This window comes from Benincasa hispida, chromosome 1 (assembly GCF_027475165.1).
Source record: "Benincasa hispida cultivar pf3 chromosome 1, pf3_genome.v1.1, whole genome shotgun sequence".
In the NCBI taxonomy this organism is placed as follows: Eukaryota; Viridiplantae; Streptophyta; class Magnoliopsida; order Cucurbitales; family Cucurbitaceae; genus Benincasa; species Benincasa hispida.
The window spans coordinates 83,709,428-83,720,723 of record NC_143478.1 but is presented as its reverse complement, the minus strand read 5'-3'; the positions used below and the strand labels follow the sequence as shown (position 1 = coordinate 83,720,723).

Here is an 11,296-nt window from a genome sequence, read left to right as displayed (position 1 = left end):
CCATTTTAATGTTTTTCTTTTGAAGTAATGACTGAGGATTGCGTTTAACATTTTTCTTATTTTGTTCCCTTTTCTTTATGATGTACTCGTTGATGCGTCTTAACTCGGATTTCCCTCATCCCCAAAATTGGAGATGAGCTATACTCATCCCAAATTTGGAGACGAGCTAAATCCTCATTGCTGAAAGAGAAACAAAATTTCAAAAAGGCTTTGAGAGTCCGAAAGGAGTTTTAAGACTTGAAGCTTGCACGCGTTAGAAAGTAAACTTGTCTTTTTAGAGAAGTTCAGGCCTTGTTAATTTTCCTAACGCCTACTCTATACTTATAGATTTCATATAGTTGATATTATTGAGGTTAGGCAACGCACAAGACTTAGAAAATATCTAAAGAACAAAAATAAAGTATGCTAAGGTCAAACGCAAGGAACAAAATGATAGGAATTTCTCATTCATTTTCATAAATTCACATAAAGTAAACAAACAAGTCAAGCAAATACAAAAGAATACCAATTAAATCAACATATAAAAATAACCCAATACCCCAAAACTTTATTGTGCAGGTGCGTCATCTCTATGTTCTTCTCCAGGGTCTTCATCCATAAAGCTCAGAGGGTTTCTAAGATGGGTAGGCAGTGGAGGCAGAGCAAACATTCCAACCAAGATGTGATTGATGTACTGCGTTGTATAAACGAATTGGTCTTGCATCTGTCTTGTTTGTTGCCTTAGATAATCCCTTAGAACCTAATTCTGTTGTTGGAGAACTTCGATGGACGTGACCAGTGGTCTGAGCTGATCACTAATAAAAGTTTTCAACTCTTCTAAATCAGCGTTGTGTCAAGGTGGGGTTGGTTCTTAATTTCTTCCAACTGGGTCTTCAAAATTTGCTGCGTTGCTTGACCCTAGCTCAGTTGGTTCAAAGATTATTGGAGGAGACACAAAGTTGGGAATTGGACTTGTTGGGGGCAAAGGAAGGGAATAAGGGATGTCTTGATCTATTTGAGTATGCTCTTGATGCGTTTGATCAGGACTCCCTTCTGGCGGGGCCAATGGTGAGTCATGGAGAGTAAAATTGAGGGTTGGTTGCGTTTCTTCATCCGGAAGTTCAAGCTCAGTTTCATGTTCTTCGTGCTCTGATGCTTCATCGCTGTGTTCAACAATCTGGACGCATCTTCTTTTGGGGGTGCGTTTTGATGATCGAGGCTTGGTTGCCACTATCTTGGTACGTAAGGTAGGTTGATGCAGCGAACCGCGAAGTAGACGCCTTACTAACTTTAAATCTATCAAGCCATTAATATCTTCATGATCATCCCCTAAAGGGATGCCCCTGTGTTCGCATAGTGCACAGATCAGCCATGGGAAATAGAGTTACCCTCTTCGCTTAGTCTTGATGGCCTTGATTTGATCCCTTATAATTATTCCAACGCCCAAAGGGATGTACTGCATGACGCAATAGGTAGCCAAGATGCGTTCCTTTGATAATGTTTCATCATGCATTGTAGGCATGATGCTTCATTTGATCAAGTAATACCATAAATTCACGTCTGGAATTAAATTCCTAGAAGAAAACATTTTTGCCCCGTTTCTTGATGTTTGCCATTTGCTTCCAAGTTTTGCTACCGTCCTTAACGCATCTTCTAATTGGCTTGGCGTTGGCTACTCCAAGATGTGATTTCCTTCCGCGTCCTGATTACTGTCAATGTTGAACACTTCATTGATCTTGTCAGTTGAGAAATGCACTAACACCCCATCAACGAAAGCTGTGCTCTTCTCCATATCAAACTCACTGTTGTAGAACATGCGGACGAGGTTGGGCCAAATACGTGTGTGCCCAACGCAAAACTGATTCCACCCCAATGCATTTATTGTTTCTGTTATATATATTGGCAGAGGGTGGCGCTCGGGAAAGAAGCCCTTTTCTACGAGTATGTCACTAAATTGACACTTTCTTCCCGGGTCTTCTTAGGTAACGCATCGGTTACTTTGCGTTTTCCTGTCGCATGCTCTTTGGCTTCACTTGCCAGTTCTTTCAATTCATTCTCCAATTCCCTTTGGAGAGCCGTCTTCCTTCGCCCTTGCCTTGTGGGCTGATAGTCTTCCAATTCCTACTCTAGTGTGTCGTGCCTTGAGCTATTTCCATGCGCTGCATCCTTAGGGCCGGATACAGATTGCTCATCTTCTTCTTCCTCCAATATTAACCGTCTTTTCCTTGTTACTCTTTTTTATTTTAAGGGCCCTTCATTCGCGTCGGATGGGCGTGATTGAGACGCGTCAGGGCCAATTCTCCCTTCTTTTCTATCTTCTTCTTCTTCCCTCTCTTCTCTTGATTCTTCTTCCAATTCCTCTTCAAGCATCATAGCATATCACTTCGCTTCATCTAATGCAAGTGATGCGTTAGGTAGGTCTGAACGCATCACCTGCTCTTCCTCTTGGCTTTGATTGAGAGACGCCAAAATTGCACCAAAAACTTCCTGCTCGTCCAGTCGAGCCAATTCTGCCAACTCTTCAAGATTGCACTCTGACGCAGGACTGTTAGAGGAGGGTATGGGTGGAGTAAATGGAGGGGTGCCCACTGGGGTATGAGGCTCCCCAGGGGAGGATATGAAAATGGGCAAATGAGGTGGTTGGCTCGACACGTCTGATTCCACTGGATAAATGGTGGCAAAGGGCTGGATCGAAAGTGGAGGTGGTGGACGCACAGCTGGTGACGGTGCCTTGTGGAGGTAGGCTAGGAGTGGGTCATGCGTTGCACTTACCATAGTGATGTTAGGAATGACTGGTGGTAGGGCAGGCTTGGTGTAGGATTTAGAGGCGACCGTAGATGACAGATGTATCCTCGGTTTTATAGGTGTTTTGGCCCTTAGCTTAAGGATGGTTTTGGGTTTTGGTTGAGGGATCTTATGTTTAGGTTGAGGGGTATTGGTCGGAGGGGTAATGATGGCTTTGGAGGTTTTGGAAGGAAGTTTTGTGGATGTTGTGGAAGGTTTCGACCTAGACGATCGCTGGGAAGAAGAGGTGGCTCCATCATGCGTGGGTTTGGTTTGGGCAAGGGTTTTGGTGGTGTTTTTGGGGCTCGGGGGAGGTGAAATCAAAATAGAGGAAGAGGAATAGGAACTTACTGGTGAGTCATTCCTGAAGCTCACGGTCTGGTTCTGGCTGTCTGAGGCGGACGACATTGTGGCCGGAGAAGCTTGAGCAAATCGGAAGCAAGGGAGACGGAGAGGCTAAGTTTTCTTTTTCGTTTTGCACTCGAATCGTTGGTTCTTTTTATAGGCTGAGACAGAATGAATGGCCGACGTCAGGCGGCGCCTGACATCTGTAATAAATGTAAAGCTGAAGGGACACCTCGGGTTTCTAAGCACTCGAGTGCTTTTGTATTCTCGAGACGCGTCCCTTCAACTGTGCCATGCGTTAGACTTGCATCTAACGCGTCCGTTATTCCCAACTTGATTATACACAACTTTTAAAGAAAAACAACAAGTTTCCACTTTGAAGGCAAAAACAAGGTACAATCAATCTTAAAATAGAAACAAATAAATCAACAAACTCAAACGCATCGTAAATTACAAAATGCAAAAAGACAAGGATAAAGGAAGCGTCCCTGGAATATATGGTGATGCAAACGTAGGGATACTTCGACGGGGCCTCAACTGGCTTTGCATAGTGCGAGTGATGACTTTTGGCGTTCCAGTCCATCTTCAAAGTAAGGCTTCACTCTTTGGCCATTTACTTTGAATGCGTTGGTGCCATCTTCTCGTGTTATTTCTACGGTTCCATGTGGAAAGATTGTCTTAATGATAAAGGGTCTTGACCACGTGGATTTTAGTTTCCCTGGAAACAAACGTGGTCATGAATTGAACAATAGAACTTTTTGGCCAACAACAAGTTCTTTCTTACTGATGTGTTGGTCATGCCAATGCTTTGTCTTCTCTTTGTATAGCTTGATGTTCTCATACGCATTCAATCGCCAGTCATCGAGCTCATTGAGCTAAAGTTTGTGTTAAGTGCCCGTGGCGTTCAAGTTCATGTTTAGCTTCTTAACTGCCCAAAATGCCTTGTGCTCTAACTCTAAAGGTAAGTGACAAGCTTTTCCAAACACAAGAGAGTATGGAGATATACCTATAGGAGCTTTGTAAGCAGTCTTGTAGGCCTAGAGTGCTTCATCCAACCTCTGTGCCCAATCCTTTCGCATTGCATTGACGACTTTCTCCAGGATACATTTCATTTCTCGATTTGATACTTCTGCTTGACCATTTGTTTGTGGGTGGTAAGCAGTAGCGATCTTGTGCCTGACATTATATTTTGCAAGTAATTTGGAAATGATGCGATTAATGAAGTGCGTACCTTCGTCGCTTATCAGGGCTCTTGGCGTTCCATAGCGTGTAAAGATGTTCTTGATAAGAAACTTAGATATAGTGGACGCATCATTCCTAGCACAGGCTATTGCTTCTACCCACTTAGATACATAATCTACTGCAAACAGGATGTACTATTAGCCACAGGACAGAGGAAAAGGTCCCATAAAATCTATGCCCCAAACATTGAGCAGCTCAACTTCAAGAATATTGTTCAAGGGCATTGCGTCCCTTGAAGAAATATTCTCAGTGTATTGGCAGGGGTCACATTTTCAAACAAACTCCCTCGCGTCTTTAAAGAGGGTGGACCAAAAGTATCCGCTTTGAAGGACCTTTGCTACGGTTCTTTTCCCATCAAAATGCCCTTCATAAGGAGAGTCATGACACTCAGCTAAGATGCGTTGTGTCTCTTCCTCCAGAACGCATCGACACATTATGGAGTCAGGGTCGTTTATATAGAAACGGTTCATCCCAAAAATAAAACTTGCTGTCATGAACTAACCATTTCTTTTACTGAGAGTTGAAGTTCCCAGGGAATTGCTTGGTGGTTAAATAATTGACTATGTCTGCATACCAAGTTCCCTGCCTTCAACTCTAAACAGGCTTTCATCAGGAAATGCGTCCTTGATTTCACTTTCTTGGACTTGCATTTCTTGATTCTCTAGCCTGGACAGGTGGTCAGCCACCTGATTTTCTGTTCCCTTTCTCTCCTGGATATCAATATCAAACTCCTGTAGCAGTGGCACCCATCTTATCAACCTTGGCTTCATGTCCTTTTTGCTCATCAGGAATTTTATGGCTGAGTGGTTGGTGTATATGGTGGCTGACGCACCAACTAAGTAAGATCGAAACTTTTCAATTCCGAACACTACAACCAACATTTCTTTTTCAAGAATGGTGTAGTGTTTCTGAGAGTCATTTAGTGTTTTGGACACGTAGAAGATGGGATGTGTCAAATTACCCTTTTTCTGCCCTAACATTGTTCCTACTGCCACATCACTCGTGTCGTACATGAGAATAAAGCGCTACGTCCAGTCCGGTGCTATCAGTACTGGAGTTTTCGTGAACGCATACTTCAAGGTTTCAAACGCGTCAGTGCAGTCTTCATTAAAGTCATAAGGCTGGTTCGCCTCTAGTAATGTGCTTGGAGGTCGCGCAATCTGAGAGAATCCTGTAACGAACCGTTTATAGAAGCCAGCATGCCCTAGAAAACTTCGTAAAGTTTTAACATTTGATGGTGGTGGAAGTTTTGCTATGACATCTATTTTGGCTTCATCTACTTCCAAGCCAGCCTTAGATAATTTGTGACCTAAGACAATTCCTTCAGTCACCATGAAGTGACATTTCTCCCAATTCAGCACCAAGTTTGTTTACTCGCATCGAGTGAGAATGGCCTCCAAATTATCTAGGCATGACTGGAATGAGTCTCCAAAGATTGAAAAATCGTCCATGAAGACTTTAACGGTCTTTTCTAGGAAGTCAGAGAAGATAGCCATCATACATCTTTGAAATGTCCCAGGTGCGTTACACAGCCCAAAGGGTATGCATCTGAATGCAAATGTTCCAAAGGGACAAGTAAACGTAGTCTTCTCCTGATCTTCCAGATCTATCAAAATTTGGTTGTAACCAGAGTATCCATCAAGAAAGCAATAAAGTTCTTTGCCCGCAAGTCTGTCAAGCATTTGATCAATGAAAGGAAGGGGGAAGTGGTATTTCTTAGTTGCTACGTTGAGCTTCTTGTAATCCATACAGATGTGCCAGCCCGTGACAGTCCTCGAGGGTATGAGTTCATTATTGTTGTTGACTATCACAATCTTTCCCCTTTCTTGGGAATGCATTAGACTGGACTTACCTAACTACTGTCGGATATAGGATAAATAACTCTTGCATCTAACCATTTTAAAATTTCTTTCTTGAGGACTTTTTTCATTATGGGGTTCAGCCTTCTTTGTGGCTCGATTGACCCCGACATCCCTTCTTCTAGCCTAATCTTATGCATGCAATAAGATTGACTAATGCCACAGATATCCGCAAGCGTCCAGCCTATTGCACGCTTGTGCTTTTTCAGCATTTGTAAGAGAGATTGCTCAGTAGGCTCTCTAAGATTTGCGAAAGTGACCATAGGTAAAGTGTTGTTGATTCCAAGGAATGCATATTTCAAGTGTTCAGGTAACTGTTTCAACTCGAGTTCTGGTGGTTCTTCAAGTGATGGATGCATTAGTTTTGTCTGCCGCTCACTCAGACTTGGCGGCTCTGATTCTTTCAAGTTCTCCTCCAACGCGAGGACCTCACATATATGGGTCTCTTCTTCAGGCAACTCAATACTGTTAAGTTGAAAATCTTCACTATCTAGGACATTTGATGCATTGAGCACATTAAACTTCACGTCTTCATTGTCCATGCGCATAGTTAATTCACCTTTATGCACGTCAATCAAAATTTTCCCAGTAGCTAAAAAGGGGCGTCCAAGGATAATTGGTACCTCCCTATCTGCTTCATAGTCCACGATAATAAAGTCTGCTGGGAATATGGGATTGTCAACCTTCACCAGAACGTCTTCAATCTTCCCTTCTGGGTACTTAATTATTCTGTCAGCAAGCTGAAGAGTAACAAAAGTAGGTTGTGCTTCGCCAATCCCCAATTTCTTAAAAATTGAAAGTGGCATGAGATTAATGTTGGCTCCTACATCGCACAACGCATGACCCACATCCAATCCTCCTATCGAACAAGGAACTATGAAGCTCCCAGGGTCCTTCTGCTTCTTTGGTAGACTGTTGCTTACTAACGCATTACACTCTTGCGTTAGCACTATTACTTCCTTCTCACTGACTCTTCTCTTCTTTGTCAAAATGTCCTTCAAAAAATTGACAAATGTTGGCATCTGCTCTAAAGCCTCTATAAGTGGAATGTTGATATGCAGCTACTTTAGGAGCTGAAGAAAGCGCTTGAATTGTTGTTCATCATTCTTCTTCATCAGACGCCTAGAGAATGGTGCATTCAAAGGCACCTCAGGCTTTCTCGCGTTAGACGTACTGTGTTCTGAATGGCTTGTAGTCTCGGGCGTTCTTTCTTCCTGATCCATTGAACGTATGATGCATTCTTTCGAAGGACTGATGTCTCTTGGCTTTTCTTCTTTCTTCAAGAGGTCTTCCACTTCGCAACGTCACCGCGTGACATTGCTCATTTCTATTATTGCTCCTAGGTGTTTCAGTATTGCTAGGTAGAACTCCAGGCTGCCTGTTTTTCAACTCGCTCGCTATCTGCCCTACCTGAATTTCCAGAATTCTGATAGATGACGCCTAACTTTTCAGCAACGCGTCATTCTGGGCTATGTATTCCTTCAATAGGTTTTCAAGCGGAGATCCTGAGCTTGACGTCTGTCCTCCCTTATTAAAGGGTTGTTGATGTGGTTGATGCGTTTGTTGAAATGCAGGTGGCGGTCCATTCCTTTGCTGTTGGTTCGCCCCTGGTTGGTGCTCCTGATGATTTCCTCCTATCGAAGAAAAATTTGGATGGTTTCTCCATCTAGGATTATATGTATTGGAAAATGGGTTGTTTTTAATGAAACATACTGACTGAGGATTCTGCGAACAATCCGCATAGGAGTGAGGATCTCCACAACCCACACAGCTAACCATGAGCTATCCAAACGCCCCTACCTGATTCACCTTCTGCTGATTTGATGCGTTTCCTAGCGTTATGTTCTGTAAAATGCTGGTCATCGTAGCCACATGAGCAGAAAGTGTGGCTATTGTGTTGGAATCGATAGAATTAACATTCTAAGATCTCTTCTTCCTGTTAGCTCTTCCATCATACGTATCATCCACCCATTTCATATTGTGTTTAGCAATGCGGTCTAGTATCTCTTTAGCCTCAGTATAATATTTGTCCATAAGTCCACTAGCTGCTGCTGCCTCTGCTGCCATATGCAATGCTCTATTTAGTCCTCTATAAAACGTCTCCATTTGGATAGTTAAAGGTAATCCATGGTTCAAGCAATTCTTGACGAAGCCCTTAAAACGCTCCCATGCGACGCTTAAGGTCTCAACATCTTCTTGTTCAAATTTCATAATCTCTCGATGCCTCCTCGCGTTGGTGGTAGGTGGGAAGTATTTTTGCATAAATTTTTCCACCAACTTCTCCCAAGTGGTGATTTCACCGGGCTCCAGTGAGCTCACCCATTTTTTTGAGTCATCACGCAAAGAATAGGGAAACAAGGACAACCTGATCGCCTCTGGGGTGATTCCAGGAATCACAAATGAATTAGACGTTTCCAGGAAACACTTCATATGGGTGTGAGGATCTTCACCACGACCACCCTCAAATTGTCCAGTAGACTGGAGCATTTGGAACATAACAGATTTCATCTCGAACCTGGTTCCGTTCGGCGGTTGGTATATGATTCCTGGAGAGAAATCATATAGTACAAAGGACGTGTATTCCCTTATGGAACGCGTGCCGCTATTCGCCATTAGGATCGGATTCTATGAAGCATGAGCTAATTGCTGAGCTAGTTGCTGATTTTCCTGTTCTTCCACCATTGCTCGTTGCTTGTTCTGTTGTCTGAGAAATTGCTGCCTCAACCTTCGACGACGGTTAGATCGGTTCCTATGCTGGAAGGTCCTTTCAATCTCGGGGTCGTATATGAGTTCAGGAGTGCTCTCCCTGCACTTAAACGTTCACAAGCTTAGGTTTAGCTTGTAACACTCCTTCGACCGAAGTGTTCCTACAACAGATACAAACGAAATTTCTAAAAGACTAAAATTACAACTACACTATACAGAGAGTAAGGATCTTGATAATTTTCAAACTGAATAATTTGCTAACTATGAATTCTAGAGGGACTTCATCTATTTATAGGCATTGGTCATGTTTACTTGATGAATGGACAACATTAAAGTCCATATCCTGGTCAGCATTAAAGTCCATGCCCTGGTTAGTCGCCTGACTCTCGGAAGCTTTTCAGACGCTGCCTGCTGCTTGGAAGCTTTTCAGACGCTACCTGCTGCAGGTGCTCATGCTTGCAAGTGGTGATGTGACACAATCATCCTGGATCAATGAATCTTCTCTGCATTGAACTCCTTCCGACGCATGGTCCATGCGTTAGAGCTTTCCCTGTGACACTTCTCTAATGCGTTAGCGTTAATGTTTGTGTTGAAATCCTGCAGTACAATGTGTTAGCATCGTGATATTTAGTAATAAAACATCTTTTGCATGAGTTTGCTAATGTTTAAATAATTCCATGCGTTTCTACTAAAAATGAGGAAAATTTATCATTAAAAACCTTAGTTATTCCAACTTAAGAGCAAAAATAACTTGTATTTCTACAAGTTATCAAGTGTTCTAAGGCAAGTGAATTACCAACAAACAGCTTTTAAGATGTGGAGCAAATTGAATGAGCTATATGAGACTAAAAATCTGCCTAACAAACTTTTCCTAAGGGAAAGGTTCTTTACCTACAAGATGAATGCTTCTAAATCCTTAACAGAGAATCTAAATGATTTCAAAAGGATAACTACTAAATTCAAGACTCAAGGAGAAGAGATTAGGGTAGATAATGAAGCTTTTGTGCTTCTCAACTCATTGTCGGATTCCTATAAAGATGTGAAGACTGCCCTAAAATATGGGAGAGATTCCCTAACTACTGACATCATTATTTCTGCTCTCAAAATCAGATAAATGGAGCTTATAACTAGCAAGGAAGACAAGTCTAGTGCAGAGGGCTTATTTGTAAAAGGCAAGTCAAAACAGAACAATAAGTCAAAAGGAAAACAAAGCTCAACTGAAGAAGGGAAAGAAAAGTCCAAGGTTAGATGTAAATATTGTAAAAAAAAACTTAGACATTTAATCAAAGATTGCAGAACTTTGAAGTGGAATAATGAGAAAAAAACAAGCAATCACAACCACAATCGAAAGTCCAACCTAATTAGTCAGGTGAAGCCTCAGTTTGTGAGGACTTTTACCTTTATTCAGATGCTTTGGCTACCTCCAATTGTAAGGCAAAAGAATAAGCTAATAAGAACCTAGATTGGGTTCTAGATTCAAGGTGTTAATTCCACATGACACCCCATAAAGACTGGTTTAGTACCTACAGAGAGTTGGATAGAGGATCTATCTACATGGGAAATAATAACTCATGTTCAGTGGTTGGGATTGGCTCAATCTCACTAAAACTAGAAGATGGAACAATCAAGCTATTGAGGAATGTCAGACATGTGCCTAAGCTGAAGAGAAATCTAATTTCACTAGGCATGTTTGATTCTATTGGCTGTGAATACAGAGGCAAGGAAGGTTACTGTGAAGTCTTGAAGAACAATAAGCCTATCCTTAGAGGGGTGAAGATTAATGGAGTGTATGTTGTTCAAGGAATTCATAAAATTCACTCAATTTTGATTGTGACTCAAAAGCAGCCTACTGAAGAAGATCTTTGGCACAAAAGACTCTCACACATTAGCACCAAAGGTCTACAAGCTTCTTGCCAACCAAGGAATTCTACCTAAGGGAGTTCATCAGAGCCTATCCTTTTATGAACATTGTGTGATAGGGAAGACTACTAGGTAGAGTTTTTGAAGGCTCAGCACACAACCAAGGTCATCTTTGACTATGTGCATTCGAACCTATAGGGTCCTTCATCTTTTCAGTCCTTAAGTGGAGCCAGGTATTTCTTAACCTTTGTTGATGACGATTCTAGAAAAAGTTGGATTTATTTCCTTAAATCTAGGATTTAGTTTTTGAAAAGTTCAAAGAATGGAAGATCATGGTTTAAAAATTTTCTAACTGTTAAATTAAGTGTCTAAGAACTGATAATGGACTTGAGTACTGTGCAGAGGAGTTTAATGTTTTTTGTAAACAACATGGTATAACTAGACACAAGACAGTTAGGTATACACTTCAGCAAAATGGGGTGGCAGAGAGATTGAACAGAACAATAATGGAGAGAGTAAGA

The 11,296-nt window shown here is 41.9% G+C and overlaps 1 protein-coding gene and 1 non-coding gene across 2 annotated transcripts; one reads left to right on the top strand and one right to left on the bottom strand.

The window, feature by feature from the left end:
- Positions 1-6,202: 6,202 nt before the first annotated feature.
- LOC150038779 (uncharacterized) lies at positions 6,203-7,231 on the bottom strand. The gene has a single exon (XM_090314428.1). The coding sequence runs from the start codon at positions 7,229-7,231 to the stop codon at positions 6,203-6,205; it is 1,029 nt and encodes a 342-aa protein (XP_090170554.1).
- Positions 7,232-8,331: 1,100 nt separating this feature from the next.
- LOC120070483 (small nucleolar RNA R71) lies at positions 8,332-8,435 on the top strand. The gene has a single exon (XR_005479977.1). It is a non-coding gene; the product is annotated as a small nucleolar RNA R71 (small nucleolar RNA).
- The last annotated feature ends 2,861 nt before the right edge of the window (positions 8,436-11,296 follow it).

Excerpts from the sequence above, each read along its gene's own strand:
- LOC150038779 (XM_090314428.1), bottom strand. The coding sequence starts at position 7,231 with ATGCCAACATTTGTCAATTTTTTGAAGGACATTTTGACAAAGAAGAGA.